This window comes from Rhinopithecus roxellana, chromosome 4 (assembly GCF_007565055.1).
Source record: "Rhinopithecus roxellana isolate Shanxi Qingling chromosome 4, ASM756505v1, whole genome shotgun sequence".
Taxonomy (NCBI): Eukaryota; Metazoa; Chordata; class Mammalia; order Primates; family Cercopithecidae; genus Rhinopithecus; species Rhinopithecus roxellana.
The window spans coordinates 23,434,388-23,453,656 of NC_044552.1; the positions used below are offsets into that span (position 1 = coordinate 23,434,388).

The window sequence follows — 19,269 nt, forward strand, 5'->3', positions numbered from 1 at the left end:
ACACAGCAGAGGACAACATCCCTAGAAGCTGGTAGAAGAACCACATGGAAGTAACCCAGTCCCCTGGATGAGCTTACGTACAGCTACTGTGATAGCTCTAGACCCTGCACCTCTGACCTGTTACTGAGGCAGAAATAAACTTCTCTTCTGTTTGCGTCACTGTACAGCAGCGAGCCAAAACCCTAAGTGACCACTCACTTGGCTGTCCCACAGAGAAGGGACTAAGGAGGCAACAGGAACACGGGGAGGTTGGTCCGGAGGCTTTTGCTGTGGACCAGGGGAGAGCTAAAGATGGCCTGAACTAAAGTGGTGGCAGTAGGGAGAAAAAGAGAAGCAATATATTCCAGGTATTTTAGACAGATTCAACTAGACATACCGGTAAAGGATAATCAAGAATAGAGCATGGTTTGTACAGGAGGGAGAACGGTGGTGCTATCTCTGTGACAGACAGGTGGTAGGACAGGGTGAGTGGGAAGAGGGTTATTCTGAGATATTCAGATTCCCTTTTGTGAGTCAAAAGCCTCCATAAAACTCTGTATTGATTTTTGCCTTCCTTTCACTCATTCCACAAATATTTATTAAGTGCTTCCTAGGTACCAGGCACTGATCTAGAAGCCTCAGAACAGTTAAAAAAAAAAAAAAAAAAGAGGCCGGGCGCGGTGGCTCAAGCCTGTAATCCCAGGATTTTGGGAGGCCGAGACGGGCGGATCACGAGGTCAGGAGATCGAGACCATCCTGGCTAACATGGTGAAACCCCGTCTCTACTAAAAACTACAAAAAACTAGCCAGGCGAGGTGGCGGCGCCTGTAGTCCCAGCTACCCGGGAGGCTGAGGCAGGAGAATGGCGTAAACCCGGGAGGCGGAGCTTGCAGTGAGCTGAGATCTGGCCATAGCACTCCAGCCTGGGTGACAGAGCGAGACTCTGTCTCAAAAAAAAAAAAAAAGAGAGAGAGACAAATCCCCACTTCTGTAGAGCTGACATTCTAGCAGGGGGAAGCAGACAATAATCAATGTAGCAAATACATCACACTATGTGAGTGATACGCACCACGGGAAAAGAGAGCAGAGTGAAGAGGGATGGGAGCAGGGGCCGGTGGGGTGCAGGCTGGCTTCCTGGAGAGAGTGAGATTCGGGAAACAAATGGAATTAACAAATTGTGGCTGCTGATGACTGCTTCAGAAAGTTTGGGAAGAGTGGTGAGTTTTACTCCAGAGGAGCAAGACAAGAAGTCAGAGGCACATCTCGACCCCGCATTATGAAGCAACTAAATGCCCAGAGACTGGCAGCAAATTTCTGGCCAAGTCCTCTAACACTGCCCCTCAACACACGTAAGTCCAAGGCAGCTTCAGAGGACAGGCAACAAAACAGACAGCGTGTCCTGACAGCTCTGCTGACAAAGGTGGCATAAAAGAGCAAATGAATGGAGCAGTAGCTAGAGTGGGGGCCAGGGGCCCAATTGGGCATGTTTCCTAACATGAAAGTTCCTACAACAGTAGAAAGGGAGAGAATCACACAGGAGAAAGAAGAGTCCTCTAAAGGTTAAAGGTTGTGAGCAGCCCAGGGAGGGTGGGGTCCCAAGAGCCAGGGCAGGGCTAGCCCTGCTGAGAAGAGGCTGAAAGACTGAGAGGCCCCCATCCACAGCCACATATGGGGCCTCTGGAGGGAAGTGATCAGCCCACATCTCCTGGAGGACTCTTCTCACCCAAGACATCTGAGGCTGTCATGAAACAGGCAGAGCCGAGCAGTGGGGCCACGGCAATGAGTCATGGTAAGCTCCCGGAGGGGATGTGCCCAGTTACTAACAGAGAGTATCAAGAAAGTTCTTCACGGGGGTGTACAGGAGAAGCAAGGTGCAAGCATGCCACCTGATCCTGCAGGGCCCGCCTGGGTTAACCAGGCCAGGATGCAGTGTCCCTCTAGGCCTCTTCTATCACCCCAATCCCTTTAATGTCTTCTTCATGCTCCCAGTCCATAGGTTTGTCTTTCCTTTACTATCACTTCTATCAAAAGTTCTCTTCTATTTTACACATTTTGTCCTGCTGCTTCTCCCTCTCACCTGTATTTCTATTTTTTTTTTTTAATTTTTTTGAGACAGGATCTTACTATGTTGCCCAGGCTGGTCTCAAACTCCTGGGTTTAAGCAATCTGTCTGCCTCAGCCTCCCAAAGTGCTGGAATTACAGGTGTGAGCCACCACACCAGCCTCACCTGTATTTCTCTATCAGACTTCTGGACCCTATTTTAGGTCTTTTTCTTACTATACTTTGACAGCGAAATAATCTCTGGGAAAATATTAATGCTAATTAGGGAGTTAGCTGTCCAGTTCCCACGCAGTACAATCAACTCAAATAAGCACACAGACAAAATCTACCAATACCATTTTTCTGCATATGGTTGGTTACCCCGTTTTCCCAGCACCATTTATTAAAGAGACTGTCCCTTCCCCCACTGTATGTTCCTGGTGCTTTTGCTGAAAATCAGTTGGCTGTAAATATGTGAATTTATTTCTGAGTTCTCTATTCTGTTCCATTGGTCTATGTGTCTGCTTTTATATCAATACATGCTGTTTTGGTTACTACAGCTTTGTTGTGTGTGTGTGTGTGTGTGTGTGTGTGTGTGTGTGTGTATACACACACACACTATATATATATATTTTTTTTAATTTTATTTTATTATTTTTTTTAATGGAGTCTCTATTGCCCAGGCTGGAGTGCAGTGGCACAATCTCGGCTCACTGCAACCTCTGCCTCCCAGATTCAAGCAATTCTCCCGCCTCAGCCTCCCGAGTAGCTGGGATTACAGGTGTGCGCCACCACGCCTGGCTAATTTTTGTATTTTTAGTAGGGATGGGGGTTTCACCATGTTGGTCAGGCTGGTCTCAAACTCCTGACCTCGTGATCCACCTGCCTCGGCCTCACAAAGTGCTGGGATTACAGGTGTGAGCCACCACACCTGGCTGTAGTATATTTTGAAGTAAGATAGTGTGAGGTCTCCAGTTTTGTTCTTTTTGCTTAGGATTGCTTTGGCCATTTGGGGTCTTTTGTGACTCCTTATGAATTTTAGTTTTTTTTCTATTTTTGTGAAGAATGTCATTGGTATTTTGATAACAGGGATTGTATTAAATCTATAGATTGCTTTGGGTAGGATAGTCATTTTAACAATATTAATTCTAATCCAGGAGCATGGAGTATTTTTCCATTTGTTTGTGTCCTCTTTAATTTCTTTCATCAGTGTTTTGTAGTTTTCATTATAGCGGTCTCTCACCTCCTTGGTTAACTTAATTCCCAGGTATTTTATTTTACTTTTGTAGCTACTGTAAATGGGGTTGCTTTATTGATGTCTTTAGCTAGTTTGTTATTGGTGTATTAAAAATGCAGTAGACTTTTCATGTTGATTTTGTATCCTACAACTTTACTGAATTTGTTTATTAGTTCTAAGAGTTTTTTGGTGGGGCCTTTAGGTTTTTCTACATATAACTATGGCCGTTACAGAAAACAGTATGAGAGTTTCTCAAAAAACTAAAAATAGAACTACCATATGATCCAGCAATCTCATTACTAGGTATTTATCCGAAGAAAAGAAAATCAGTATATCAAAGGGATACCTGCACACTCATGTTTATCGTGGCACTGTTCACAATAGCTGAGATGTGGACTCAATCTAAGCATCCATCAACATATAAATAAAGAAAATGTAGTATATATATACAATGGAGTACTATTAATCCATAATAAATTTGAGTTCATGGAAGTAGAGAATAGAATAATAAGGATTAGAGGCTGGGAAGGGGGCTGGGGAGAGGAGGGTAGGGAGAAACTAGTTAACGGATACAAAGTTATAGCTACATGGGAAGGATAAATTCTAGTGTTGTGCAGCATTGTAGGGAGAATACCATTAACTATAATTTACTACACATTTTCAAAAAGCTAGAAGAGAGGATTTTGAATGTTCCAACACAAAGATATGGTAAGTGTTTGAGGTGATAGGTATACTAATTACTCTGAGTTGATTATTATATATTATATACATGTATCAAAATAACACTCTAGGCCAGGCACGGTGGCTCATGCCTGTAATCCCAGCACTTTGGGAGGCTGAGGTCAGGAGTTCAAGACCAGCCTGGCCAACATGATGAAACCCTGACTCTACCAAAAATACAAAAATTAGCCAGGTGTGGTGACGCGCACCTGTAATCCCAGTTACTTGGGAGGCTGAGGCAGGAGAATTGCTTGAACCCAAGAGGCAGAGGTTGCAGAGGCAGAATTGCTTCAATCCAGGAGGTGGAGGTTGCAGTGAGCTAAGATTACACTACTGCACTCCAGCCTGGGAGACAGAGCGAGACTCTGTCTCAAAAACAAATAAACAAAAACCTCTATATCCCATAAATATATACATTACATAGCACTAAAAATAAAAGAGAAAACACAAAACAAAAAAAGAAACCAGTACCAATAACATTTCCTATACTAGTTTCAAGCAGACACCATTTTCTCTCTCTTCCCTTAACCTTACCCCACCCCAGGGAGAGCTGCAATTGGAGTGCTCTGAGTCACTGAGGGCCAGGCCTCTGCTCAGAGGGCCACTTCTCTGGGTGCATTAGGAACAGGCACCCCTCTGGGCAGACACAATGGATTTCAGCCCCACCATATCCTTAGCTTTGTGCCTTTGTTCCACACACAATAGGCATCCACACATAGCAGGGGTGTGGGGAGAGGAAGAACAGGGGCAAAAGGAGACGCAGAAAATGACCCAGTCAGAGTATGACGAGAGAAATCTGAGGGAACAGAATGACATCTGGAGGAAAAGAGGGGGCCAGAGAGACATTCTGGACAAAATAAGAACAAGAGCTCAGAGCCCAGGGGTCAGGACATCTGGGCTCGAGCTGTGACCTGCCACCTGCCACATGGCCTGGGACAAACTCCTTCCACTCTCTGGACCTCAGTGACTTCATCAGTAGGGGTGTACTGGAAGGTCTAAACTCCCTGCCAGTCCTCATTCTGTGCATCTGAATTCACAACAATGAGGAGCAGGTGGCGGCTTCCTTCTGCACTCTGTCCTGGTGCACACACTGGGGAGTCTGTCTTGCCGTCTCTCCCTCCTGGCCCTGCCATTGGCCTGAGACCCCACCTTCCTAGAAATCCTGGGTGGTTCTGCTGCTGATAGACAGACCCAGCCACCCTAAACAGTGCAAGTGGGGGAATACCATCAGAGAGCCCCTCTCCTCCCAGCCTGTGAGGGCAGGAAGGTTGAGCCCTCTACCCCTCCAAAGGCTGCTGGGCCCTCTTCAGGGTAGTGTGATCCCCAGAGGCTCCCGGGGGAGGAGATGTGGTGCCATTTCAGCTTCACAGCCAGTTTTTCAGCCCCAAAGCCTCCCTTTCTCACTATCAAAGCCCCTCCCCTAGGAGGCGCCCCGAGGCCCCCTTGTCTGCTTTCCATCTTGTTCTCTGTGTGGTAATCCCATGGGCCCAGAGAAAACCTGGCCATCTCTGTCTCCCTTCCCCAGTTTCCCTATCTCTTCCAGATCCTCCGGGTCTTTGAGAGGAGCTGCTGGTCAGCCCTCCCTCAGCCACCCCCAACCACAACACCATAAAAAGCTTCCACCAGCTAAGTGTCTGCCAGTGACTTGTTAGAAGGGCTCATGATGGCAGTGGTGAGGATGGAGGATGGTAAATGATAATAATTAATGATATTAATAATCTTCCCTTCCATTTTATGCCATATCATTTAGTTTTTTGAACAGTTTTGTATAGAAAGTTTACTTTTTGAAGTGACACCATGCCAGTTATTTCATTTTATGCTCATGCAATCTACAGAATAATTGGCAGGGGGAAAGATTATCATCCCCATGTTTCAGATGACAAAACTGAGCCCCCAAGTCTCCTAAGGTCCTGCAAGTGAATGGCAGGGCTGGGACCCACCATCCTGGTCCCTGGCTCCCTGCCCAGGGATGGCCTCTCACCTGCATGAGCTCTGCAGCTGGCTGCTGTGCCTTGCCCTCCAGTTCGGAGATGACCAGGGCCAGCCGGGCGAGCTCCCCGACGCCCCGGCTCTTGAACTTCTCCCTGCCCTCTGTGAGCTCCTGCTCCAGCTTCGTCAGCTGTTCCAGCAGGTGTTCCTCCCGCTCCCTCAGGAACTGATGACCCTGCTGAAACTCAGCCACAATGTACTGCCGCTGGTCCTGGAGCTTCTTCTGCAACGGGCAGGAAGGGGAGAAGGGCTGACACCTCTGCTCAGGGTGGAGGGCCCAGCACTGCAGATGTGCAAGGCTGGTTCATTCACCTCGGTACCCCTGTACAGGAATTCTATAGGATCTGGAGTGGGAGGAGGTATAGAGGGCTCCTGGTCCATGCTCTTCTTCTCAAAGAAGACACCAGTAATGAATTAGTTCAGTTCACCCCACCACTATGTGATCAAAACCCTGTCTATCTGACTGGTCAGCCACAGTCTGTTCTAGCTAAGCCAGTACACTCTGGGGCCCCTGGAGAAACTCTGTGGGGCTCACTCATGAGCTGGCGCACTTTTCCCTCCTGGACAAAATCTCTGTCACCTCTTCCAGGAAGTTTTGCTTGATTAATGTCATCTAAGCCTGACCAGTCCTCTCTTCAGCACCCCACTGTTCAGTCTAAAATACCTATGTGTACCCTACCCCTGCCACGTAAGACTGTATCCTATTTCCTCAGCAAAACTGTGTGACATCTGTGCTTAGGGACCATGTCCTTTCCTGCCTCCAAATCTCCTCCCCAGTTGGGGTGAGGGGAGTCCTCAGTGGCCCTGTTGACTGGTGTTGGGCTGAGGGCAGCCATGCACACTGAGGGCCTGGAGGGGTCCTTGGACTTAGCCGTCTCTAGCTTACTCTCTCCCTCTCCCCAGGCCTAATGACTCACCACTGGCCCTGACCCCACTACTCCTCCACTGCTCACTTCCTCAACATACACAGTTCCCCAGAAAATCAGAACCATTTGATCAGTTCCCCGCCAACCCCATCTCTAATCAAGCACATAACGTGCTGCCTGTTTCCCAACTACAGTTGTCCCTTGGTATCAGTGGGTTATGGGTTCCAGGATCCCCTCCCCAAGGATACCAAAATCCAAGCATGCTCAAGTTTCTTACGTAAAATGGAATAATATTTACATATAATCTACTATATACTTTAAATTATCTCTAGATTACTTACAATGTCCTAATATAATGTAAATGCTATATAAATAGCTGTTACACTGCTTTTTTTTTTTTTTTTGAGATGGAGTCTCGCTGTGTCGCCCAGGCTGGAGTGCAGTGGCGCGAATCTCGGCTCACTGCAAGCTCGGCCTCCTGGGTTCCCGCCATTCTCCCGCCTCAGCCTCCAAGTAGCTGGGACTACAGGCGCCCGCCACCGCGCCCGGCTAGTTTTTTGTATTTTTAGTAGAGACGGGGTTTCACCGTGTTAGCCAGGAGGGTCTCGATCTCCTGACCTCGTGATCCACCCGCCTCGGCCTCCCAAAGTGCTGGGATTACAGGCTTGAGCCACCGCGCCCGGCCTACACTGCATTGTTTAGAGAACAATGACAAGAAATAAAATCTGTATATGTTCAGTAGAGATGCTTTTTCTTTTTTCTGAGTATTTCTGATCCATAGTTGGGTAAATCCACCTGGTGTGGAGCCCACAGATATGGAGGGGGTCCCACTATACTGGCAACCATTATCCTGGGTCTGGGCCTCACTACGTACAGCACCATCAGAACTGGCAGGCCTGCCTTAGCTGTTCGCTAGCCCTTCCCTCCCAGTTCTTACCCTGGAGCCAGCTCCCTCCTTCCAAACCCTCTCCACTCTCAGGCAACCTTGTCTCTCTCTCTCTCTCTCTGAAAGGAAGAATGAAGTCACACCTTCTTCAGTCCCCTGGCAGAAGAGAACCAGCAGCTGGACATAGGTCCTGCCATCAAGGTGAGAGTCACAGAAAAGAGAAGGGACTCTAGCTGACATCCAGACAACCCACCTGTCTCTCAGACAAGAAAGAAACAGGCCCAAGACCACATAGCTCAGAAAGACAGCACTTGGGCTAAAACCCAGGTCTGCCACTGCCAGGCTGACGCCCGTCCTCCCTATAAACAGTGCTAGAAACACCTCCCAGCTGCTGCCTACTTGCCCAGGCTCACCCTGCCCTACACGGGTGCACCGTCTCAGGGCTTCCTGAAACAGCGTCACTTACCAGCGCGGCCAGGATATCAGCTTCTCCCTTTGCCTGGAAGCCCTGAATTTTGTCTCTGTCTCTCCTTAGGGTACTCAGGTGGTTCAGGATTTTTTCCTGTGGAAAAACAAGCATTAGCAACAGGTGGATGCTCTGGGCTGGGGCAGGAGGGGAGAATCAGGCTGAGTCCTCTGAGGACTGCAGGGCAGAGCGTCCACTGAAGGTGGCAAGCCACCTCGGGGGTGAGAAGGGCTTACCCTGTGGGGCTGGGCGGCGTTCTCCATGAGGACAGCCGTGTGGGGCCTGTGCTCCCGGGACTCCCGGCACATCACGCACAGCAGCTTCCCGTCATCCTCGCAGTAGTAATGCAGCTTCTCTCGGTGTCGCTCACACAACTTTGCGTCCTGCTGCTCCCGGGTCACCTCTCCCGGCTGCCTGCCCTTGTCCACCTTCAGCCGCTCAATGTTCTCCACCAGGCTGGCCAGCTGCCACACGGGTCGGATGTTCTCCTTCTTAAAAGGCTTCTTGCAGAGTGGGCAGACAGGGCGGCTCCCTGAGATGGGGCGGACGTCTGTGGTGCAGCTGCGGCAGAAGACGTGGCCACAGTCAATGGTCACAGGGTCCCGCAGGTAATCGAGACAGATGGAGCAGGTCACCTCCTCTTCCAGGCTCCGTAGTGGGGCTGACGTGGCCATGGTATCCTTAGTTCAGAGAGGTCCCCGTTCACTGGTGAGGACTTCTCCTTGGAGACGAGACATAGAGTCAGGCGCAAGCACAGTAAAGGGGCAGAGGTGGCAGCCTTGCACAGGGCTGCCAGCTCCAGCACTCAGTCAATCTACAGACACCACCAACTCCCACAAGGCTCACACAATGTCAAAGGGAAGGGGACCTTACAGATCTAGTCCAACTCCCTCATTGTACAGATAAGCATATGGAAACCCAAAAAGATTAGCTTGGTAGAGTGAAGAGCAGGACTGCCAATAGCCTATACCTTCCTGCTGGGAGAGCCTCAACACCCTTCCTTCTATCTGTTGGAAAATTGCTGTAATGCACCAACTGTAACAGAAAAATCACTCACTACCTGCTGGGAAACTCATAATGACACATATATAAATCTACAACATCTGCTGCGGACACAGTGCTCCTTCACTCAACTGTGCAAAGCACAAGACACACAACTGGTCATGGGGGTCCTGATACAGTCAAGAGACCCCCCCCCCTTTTTTTTTTTTGAGATGGAGTCTTGCTCTGTCACTCAGGCTGGAGTGCAGTGGCACAATCTTGTCTCACTGCAACCTCCGCCTCCCGGGTTCACGCCATTCTCCTGCCTCAGCCTCCCAAGTAGCTGGAACTACAGGCGCCTGCCACCACGCCCGGCTAATTTTTTGTGTTTTTAGTAGAGACAGGGTTTCACCATGTTAGCCAGGATGGTCTCGATCTCCTGATCTCGTGATCCGCCCGCCTCGGCCTCCCAAAGTGCTGAGATAACAGGCATGAGCCACCGCGCCCGGCCAAGAGACCCCTTTTGTTTGCTCCTCAAGGTTTCAGGTTTCAAGAACTAAGAGAGGGCAGCATAACATGGCTCACCCTGTAAACCTAACACTTTGGGTGGCTGAGGCAGGACGATCACCTGAACCCAGGAGTTTGAAACTAGCCTCAGCAACATAGTGAGATCCTGTCTCTACTAAAAAAAATTAAAAATTTAAAAAAATACCTCAGTGTAGTAGCATACATCTGTAGTTTCAGCTACTGAGGAGGCTGTGGCAGGAGGATTACTTGAATCTGGGAGGTGGAGGCTACAGTGAGACATGACTGTGCCACTGCACTCCAGATTGAGCAACAGAATAAGAGACTGTCTCAAAACAAACAAAAAACCAGAAAACATTAAAAAAAAAAAAAAAAACTAAGTTCTTTACCAAAACTCGAGAAGCATCAGGAAGCTTCAGGAGTCTGACTGTCAGCATTTCCCTTCCTAAGTGTTTCCCTGGGCTATTCTATAGCTTGGGCTTAATTTGCTTCCCCTAGAAGGCTGGACTCTAAACTCAGCCCTCCAGAGGGGCACAGCTTAGCCTCAATGGACTTGTTCTTGGCTGTAACTGCCTCATCTAGTGGAAGGAATCCTCAGGTGGCTGTGGCTGCTATGCGCTGTGAGGCCTTGGCTTGTACAGGGAGCGGGGACACACAGAAAGGACTCTGCTTCTGTTTACCTTTGTAGTCCTGGCCCAGTTCCAGTCTGAGGTTATGAGCCTCAGTACGTCTACCCCAAGAGCAGCCTCCTATCCCTGACTCTGTGTGACAATACAGAAGTCACTTAAGTACTGAGCCTCAGTGTATCCATCTATAAAATGGGAAGAGTGATACTTACCTTCAAGGGTTTCTAAGCAAGTCATGTGAAAGAATTATGGTAAAAGTACTAAGTACAAGCCTGGTACACAGATGGAAATCTAGGAGAGAACCCAGAACCCCTGGTTTCCAAATCTAGTGAGTGTCCAAACCACAAACAAAGAGTTAAATTCAAAAGTGGCAGCAAGAGAGGAAGTGAGCAGAACCAGCCACAGTGACACATGTGCTACAGAGTTCAACAACATCGTCACAGGGCAGTACCTGGAGGACTTGCTCTCCTATAGATCCATGGAAGGCAACTAGGGCAGCACTGGGAAGACAACCAGCAGGGCACAGAGGTGACTGCGAGGCTGGAATGAAGCAACCTGAATTACGGGCAAATCAATACTATTAATGATTATGTATGGTGAAAGTCCATCGCAACAGAGTTCAGTGGCCTTGGTCAGTAGTAACATTAATGGGACAGAAATAAAACCCCCAGTGTATAAGACCCAAGAGTAAACAAAACAGGGATATAATGTTTACTCATTGAGGGTCTAGTACAATAATACATAAAAAGCATTTTATAACGTAAAATGACTACATAAATATAAGAGACTATTATAGTGCTGATAATAATTCCAACTGGAAGCACTAATGGATCTAGGTATGTGTGACTTAAGAGACATAATGAGGGGAAAATCAAGCACCTGCAAAGCTCAAATGAAGGAATCAAGGAATTTAACTGTCAAGTGAAAGTAGTATCAAGTTCCTAGATGTTAGTAATGCTGGTAGAAATACTAGGAATTGGCCAGGCACAGTGGCTCATGCCTGTAATCCCAACACTTTGGGAGGGCGAGGCAGGTGAATTACAACGTCAGGAGATGGAGACCATCCTGGCTAACATGGTGGAACCCCACCTCTACTAAAAATACAAAAATTACCCAGGCGTAGTAGCATGCACCTGTAGTCCCAGCTACTCAGGAGGCTGAGGCAGGAGAATCAATCACCTCAACCCAGGAGGCAGACGTTACAGTGAGCCTAGATTGTGCCACTGCACTCCAGCCTGGGTGACAGAGTGAGACTCCATCTCAAAAAAGAAAAAAAAAATGCTAGGAATTGCCTGGTCCAAATCCTTGGCTTTACTGTTGAGGAAATAAGCCTGGGTCAGCACTTTTTCAGTTGTAACATACTGCAAGTGCTTGGAAAGAGGAAAAAGGAATGGTACTGGGTGTGTCTGTGGGCTTTCAAGCCCTTTTTCATGCATGCCTCTTTGCCGAATGGCCTAGAATTTTAAAAGCTGAGGTTGTTTTTTTGTCGAAGGATAGCCTGTGTTATCTTTGGGTTGGGAACTTATTTTGCAATTTACTTGCAAAATAAGAAGAATCAAAGGACTATCAAGAGCTCAGCTACAGCTCTTCTTCCGTGCAAAATAAGACACCTCATCACCCAGGCTCCATGCTGGGCTTTGATGGTTTCTAAACTGAAACTGTCTAAAAATTATTGTACATGTACTAGATACCTAAAATTGTCTGGGAATTACAGAAGAATAATCTTCTGTAAGATTAATCAGCAAATAAGTAGAAGAGGGATAACAGAATTAGAAAATCATTTTGTGACTGCCATTATAATAGCACAAGGATCATCAATAGATGCTAAAACTATTAGGTGAAAGGTTCTGGGAGAATGAGATAGTCTCCATAGTGCCAAAGCACCAAGAATGGATTACTTCCTGACATACCTTCATAAGGAAGAGATCCAGTGGTTACCGTTAACTAAGTGACCAAATCCAGCGTCATCAGCAGACGGGGCAAAGTGCCATGTGCTTCCTGGCATGGCACTATATGAATCACACAACATTACCTATGAAGTTTTTGTGCCAAAAATGTTTGACTTGAATGAATCTAGTCAAGTCTTTAGATCTAACTTCCAGTTTATACAAAATATAAAGGAAAGGAATACTCTGAAGTATGTTACAACTGAAAAAGTACCGATGGAGGAGTTAAACCACACCATGAGGAAAGAATCAGATAAATCCAGAATGCTGGACAGTTCACATGGCAACTGGTCTAGTCTTTTAAAAAGTCAATGTCATAAAAAAACTTCAAAGGAACTGCTCTTGATTTTTACAGACTAAAGAGAAATAATAAACAAATATAATACGTGAACCTTGATTGGATCCTGCAAAAAAAAAAAAAAAAGGTTATAAAAATATTCTTGGAACTATTGTGGGAAATTTGAAAATAGACTGGGTGTTGGATCATATTAAACAATTATTTCCTTTTATTTATTTATTTATTTATTTATTTTGAGACAGGGTCTTACTCTGTCCCCCAGAGTGCAGTGGAACTATCTTGGCTCACTGCAACCTCTCTGCCTCCCTGGCTCAAGCAATCTCTTATCTTAGCCTCCTGAGCTGCTGCAACAACAGGTGCATGCTACCACACTTGGCTAATTTTTAAAGGTTTTTGTAGAGAAGACTTCCCACTACATTGCCCAGGCTGGTCTAGAACTCCTAGGCTCAAGCCATCCTCCCACCTCAGCCTCCCAAAGTGCTGGGATTATAGGCATGCGCGACTGCACCCTGTCTAAAATTATTTTCTTAATGGTATTTATTGAGGCTATGTATGAGAATGCCTATACTTATTTATTTATTCACATATTTATTTATTTTTGAGATGGAGTTTTTCTCTTGTTGCCCAGGCTGGAGTGCAATGGCGCAATCTGACTCACTACAACCTTTTCTTCCCAGGTTCAAGCGATTCTCCTGCCTCAGCCTCCCTAGTAGCTGGGATTACAGGCGCCCACCACCACATCCGGCTAATTTTTGTATTTTTAATTGAGATGGGATTTCATCAGGTTGGCCAGGCTGGTCTCAGACTCCTGACCTCAGGTGATCCACCTGCCTTGGCCTCCCAAAGTGCTGGGATTACAGGTGTGAGCCACCATGCCCGGCTGAGAATACCTGTATTTCAAGGCAGTGGATGCTGTAGTATTTAGAGCCTCATGTCTCCCACCCAATTTGAAATGGTTCGGCAAAGCAAAATAAAAAGCTAGAAAAGTTTTCTGTGGAGAGGGAGCTATAGTTTTCTATCACATTCTTAAAGGGGTCTGTAGTAACCATCGAAAATGGTTAAATCACTGACACAGAGATCATGGTGCTTGACACCTTGTAGAAGCTCAATACACATTTACTGAACAAGTGAATGGATTCAGGGGAACTGCAGACAATTTTAATTGTATACAACCATTTGTTTTTGAGAGTCTGCCGTAACTAGATAAACGAAACACAATACCACTTCTACGACCAATCCCTTCCCTTGCTTATACAGACTCCTTCTGAGGAAACTGAGGCTCAGCAGGGTTAAGCAACTTGCCCAAGAGCACATGGCTAGGAAGCAGTGTCTGGTGCCAAAGCCTCCGCTCAATCCACTATACTCTCTTCCCTACCCAAGCACACTGTAAAATGGGGTCTAATACCAGCTCCTTTGTTAGGAAGCTCAGATGAGGTCATCTACATGGAAGGGCTTTGTAAGCTGAGTAATGCTGACAAAAGAAAAGGGGCATATATTCTGCTGATACTGACCAAAAGCACCCTAGCCTTAGCTATGACTAACTTTCACATATGGAGTGAGCAATAAAGGGTCCCTGTTGGACAGTAGTTTTCTTTCTTAGTGATGGAGGATCTCAAGATTTCAGAATTAGGAGAAATGAGGTTGAGTATGAGAGATGTGAGCAGACCACAATAACCACTCCCTTTCCCCATACACAATTCTGTCAGGTCCGATGCAAAATTCACCCTCTCCAAAAACTCTTCCCCAACTTGCCACACACTGCTATGGTTCTGCCTTATTTTTCATGCCTTCAGTATATTCTCTGTGATTATCTCAACAGGTTTCCACAATAAGAAGTAAAACCATTACCCTTCTCTCCATTCCTGGCTCCTGGACAGACAGAAACCAAAATTAGAGCCAAAAAAAAAAAAAACCTCAGAGATGACCCACTCCACCCCCACTCCCTTTACCCAGATGAGAATTCTGAACCTGAGGAAGTCTCTTCATGAACTGCCTTGCACCAGAGGTCACACATCCCTGCTGGGGACGAGGGGGCATTCTTTTGTCTCTTCAATAAAACAGAAGCGGTCGGGCACAGTGGCTTCCGCCTGTAATCCCAGCACTCTGAGAGGCAGAGGCAGGTGGATCACCTGAGATCAGAAGTTTGAGACCAGCCTGACCAACATGGAGAAACCCCGTCTCTACTATAAAATACCAAATTAGCTGGGCACAGTGGCTCATGCCTGTAATCCCAGCTACTCGGCAGGCTGAGGCAGGAGAATCGCTTGAACCCAGGAGGCGGAGGTTGCAGTGACCTCAGATCATGCCAACTGCACTGCAGCCTGGGCAACAAAAGCGAAACTCCATCTCAAAAAATAAAAAATAAAAAATAACCCAGAAGCTAGCTGCAATTCTATAGAACCAGGAAGATGCTGGCCAGGCGTGGTGACTCACGCCTGTAATCCTAGCACTTTGGGAGGCCGAGATGGGTGGATCACGAGGTCAGGAGATCGAGACCTTCCTGGCTAATGGTGAAACCCCATCTCTACTAAAAACACACACAAAAAAAGCCAGGCGTCATGGCGGGTGCCTGTAGTCCCAGCTACTTGGGAGGCTGAGGCAGGAGAATGGCCTGAATCCGGAAGGCAGAGCTTACAGTGAGTCGAGATCTTGCCACTGCACTCCAGCCTGGGTGACAGAGCAAGACTCCGTCTCAAAAAAAAAAAAAAAGAACCAGGAAGATGCAACAAACAAGCCCTGCAATGTCCTGGTACCCTCCTCATAGGCAGAACTAGAGACACTCCGTACCTTTCTCTAAGAGGTTCCCCTTTCCCTGAAATCCACCCCTCCCTGATAAGTCTCTGGATCTCATAAATACCTAATATGCATATGTCAACAGACTGGCCAAGGTGACACTACATAATTTCAAGATGTGGATGCATGCACGATTATTGGCTCCAAGAATAATCATTATGAGCCACAAAAACTAGCTGAGAGCTGAGCATGGGGACTTGTGCCTGTAACTCCAGCACTGTGGGAGGCTAAGGCGGGAGGATTGCCTCAGCCCAGGAGTTTGAGACCAGCCTGGGTAACACAGTGAGACGCTGTCTCTAAAAAAAGAAATTAGCTGAATTAACTGGGCATGATGGCGCATGCCTATAGTTCCAGCTACTTAGGAAGTTGAGGCAGGAGGATCTCCTGAGCCTGGGAAGTTGAGGCTGCAGACAGCCATGACTGTGCCACTGCACTCCAAGGGTGAAACTCTGGCCTGCCTCTGGCTCCCAGATGCCACCCAGAGAGGTGCCCTGGTAGACATTGAATCCCAGATGTGGACTCTGGGGTCCAAGAAAGTGAATAGAGAGGCCTGGGTTTGTACCCTGGCCTCCAGGGTACCAGTTCAGGACTCTCTTGAGTATCCCAAGCCACTTCTCAAGCGTATGTCTGGACCTCCAAACAAGAGCAAAGCACCTGTAATCCCAAAGCACTTAGCCTAGAGCTCCACTCCTTGTGGGTACTCCATTTAAGGGCTCTGGGATCCCAGATTAATGCCTGTATTTTAATCTGAGATAAGCAAACTCTCCATGAGGTAAACTTCCGTGAGACACCTCTAACAAACCCGGAGAAGCCAGAATTCAGGGCAAAAAGCAAGTGATCTGGATGTGCATACTAGAGGAGTGACTGCACTCCTACTGGCCATATCAAAGGCCTGGATCCCAGGCTGTCCCAGGAGATCCCAGTGACTGCATGACACGTTCCTGTGGTCACACTTGGCTGACTTTCCCCACGGAGCTGAGCATCAGTGGTGCTCTGAAGCACAGTGCAGGCTACAAAAACCACCAGGGCTCTGAATGCTAGAAATCCCCACAGGGCTCAAAGAGGGGCAGGAGGTAGCAGCCAGCTGGCAGGTGGATGAGACAAGGCTTTAAAGTGCCCTGGTCTTGCGGCTGACCCACAGGGAAAAATTGGGAGTTCCTCATATTTGTGCCTGAATATCTGTCTAATGTTGAATCAAGAACCAGGCTCTCTCTTGTCTAAAATATTCCTAAGTATCACTTGGTGCTTTGCACCAAATATAGGAAGGAATCCTTTATCATCTTGTGGGATGGTTCAAACCCTAACTACACATCAGATTTGCAGTCTTCAAACTGGTGAGTCTTCAAAACATACCCAGATCAACTCAATTAGAATCTCCAGAGGTGGCCCAGGTTCTGGTATTAAAAAAAAAACTTCCCAGGAGATTCTAAAGTCTATCCAGGACTGTGAATCACTAGAACCCCCTTATTTACAGAGGAGGAAAGTGAGTGCCAGAGCCTTGGACTAATTTGCCCAGCAGCAGAGCTGGCTGGCAGCAAGGCCTAGCGCTAGCACGAGGTGCGGTGAGGTGCACCTCCCAGCTCTGGGCTCCTTCCACTCCACCATACACTGCACTTTGGTGCCTGGAAAATGAACTCTCCCCTGCCCATTTGCAGTGCTGTGGAGGGTGAGCCTCACAGGAAGAGGAAATCAACTGCCGCAGAAAGGGTAGCGGTGAGTTTGAGGAGTTGACAATTGGCCACAGGTGGAGTGCAGTGAGGAGAGCAGAGGGAGGGTGGAGAAACAGGAGGGAACAGATTATGCAAGACTCTGTGACCCAGGTTAAGAATTTTGGACTTTATCCTAACAGCCCTGGAAAGACGTTGACGGTTTAGCAGCAAGATGTTAAAATTTATTCAACAGCTAGCAGATGTTTGTTTATTAGGTGCCTACTATGTGTCAGGCACTGAGGTTACAGCAGAGAACAAAAATGGCAAACTCCCTGTCCTACCAGAACTTATATCCAGTGACCTAACTGAGGAATCCTTTAGAAGCTGAAATCAGATCCAACTGTGGGATCATCAAATCCTCAAGGGTTTCCTGATTTACATAAATCTCTTCTCTCCTTTGCTGCCCCAGTGCTGCAGCCACTCTGGCCTTTTGTTCCTCAAACACACTCGGTCCCATGTTAAACTGCCAATCTGCCCGGGTGACCAACCTGGTTAAACCCCTCAATGGCTTTCTGGCGCTCCAGGAATAAAGTCAAAACTCCTGCCCTTCCTTTCTTCTGTGAGGAGGCTGTCTCAGGAGATCCTAGCTGGATCTCAGATAATCATGGCCCAGGCTCATTTCCTGCCACTTCCCACCTCACAGCCAAACCAAACCGCTCTCCATGCCTCAAAGTGCCATGCTCTTTCCTGGCTAAGCCCTTTGACAATGTAATTCCTTCCGCCTAGAACACCATCCCTTTCCCACTTAGCAAATGCCTTTTCTAGCTTGAAGTCTCAGCTGAAAGCCACCTCCTCTGGCAATTCTTTCCTGACCTGTCAGATTGGGTCCACATGTAGTCTAGTAAGACAGCCCCAAAACACCCCATGCTGCACCCTGTACTTCTCTGCAATTTTAAGTCCTGACTTATTGGTGTAATTACTCGCTTAACACCAGCTTTTCCCACCAAACAAGGAGAGAGACTGTGTCTGTCTCATCCCGAGAATCTACATAGTACTTGGCACAAAGTAGACAACAAAAATTGAGAAAACAAAGCACAAGCACAGAGTATCTGACACAAAGAAGATGCTTCCTACATGTCTGCTGAAGGAATGTGAACAATCTTAGTCACCTACCCGTTCTCTCCAGCAAGATGGTAGTAAATTGGTAGAGAGAGAAGCAATTTCTTTGTATTCCCTGTAGCAGCAAGAACAGTGGGCTGCACGTCACCATCAAATCATCGTATTCAAGGTTTCGCTCCAGGAACTTAGAGAAACCAGAAGAAAAAGCTGTGTCTGAGAAAATGGTTGTTGTGGAGTAAGTTGTAATAGTGAGAATTACTCCTTCCCTTTTCTTTAGTTTTAGACCTAGGTATACACCCCATAAACGACAGAGTTTATTTTCTCAGGTTTTGAGCCTCTAATGAATGGAATTTTTTCCTTTTTTTTTGGCATGTTTTTTTTGGGGGGGGCTGTCAACATGTTTGTGAGGCTCACTCATGTGATTATGAGCTGATTTTAATTGCTGCTCTGTAGCTATACAATTTTTAACGCAGTCTACTGATAGCCATATGAGTTGTTTCCAGTTTGGGACAATGACAAACACTGCTTCTGTGAATATTTCTGCATACATGTCCTAGCACACATAGGTACGATGTATCCTCAGTTTGACTAATCAGGTCAAACTGTTTCCAAAGTGACTGTAGTGCTGTGTAGTATGCCCAGCAGGCTACGAGCACTCATGCTGCCCCACAGCCTCACCAACACCTGATATTATCAGCTTTAATTTTTGCCACTCTGGAGGATGGGATATAGAATGTGTGTATATGTGTGTGTGTGTGTGTATTTAACTCCCCAAAAGGAAACAGCATGAGAGAGGCCCAGTAACAGGCCAAGGAACCCCATATCAGTAGACCAGATATTGTGCTCCTCAACCCAACCAGTAAATGTTGTAAATGTTTATCTTTGGGGAGAGACATTTACAAACTCTCTGGGCCCTGGGAAGGGCCCACCCAGCTTCTGTTCTTCTTTCCCTTAGTAACTTACCATCTATGAGTCAGTGAGATGGAGATATTCTAACCATGAATCCAGGGAAAGGGAGGAATCCAAGCCATCAGCTAGGGAGTTACTGCTGTTCATCAAATTTGAGACACCTGTGACATCACATTTTGGCATCTCTGAAATGTGATCAATGGCATGTCATAATTTAACTGGCAAAATATTTTTTTGAT

The 19,269-nt window shown here is 47.0% G+C and overlaps 2 protein-coding genes across 4 annotated transcripts in view; one reads left to right on the forward strand and one right to left on the reverse strand.

The window, feature by feature from the left end:
• LOC104668434 (HLA class I histocompatibility antigen, A-30 alpha chain) overlaps positions 1–19,269 on the forward strand; it is a 329,434-nt gene that overhangs the window by 251,782 nt on the left and 58,383 nt on the right. The window lies entirely within an intron of this gene.
• TRIM26 (tripartite motif containing 26) overlaps positions 1–19,269 on the reverse strand; it is a 29,353-nt gene that overhangs the window by 5,968 nt on the left and 4,116 nt on the right. The window contains exons 2-6 of one of the 2 annotated variants that reach the window (XM_010368168.2): positions 18,176–18,305; positions 10,768–10,871; positions 8,421–8,905; positions 8,185–8,280; positions 5,959–6,189 (exon numbers count right to left, since the gene is read on the reverse strand). In XM_010368168.2, the coding sequence (XP_010366470.1) occupies positions 5,959–6,189; positions 8,185–8,280; positions 8,421–8,858 (765 nt within the window). In that variant the 5' untranslated portion in view covers positions 8,859–8,905; positions 10,768–10,871; positions 18,176–18,305. The remainder of the gene's footprint in view (positions 1–5,958; positions 6,190–8,184; positions 8,281–8,420; positions 8,906–10,767; positions 10,872–18,175; positions 18,306–19,269) is intronic. The other variant, XM_010368169.2, reaches the window with a different exon arrangement.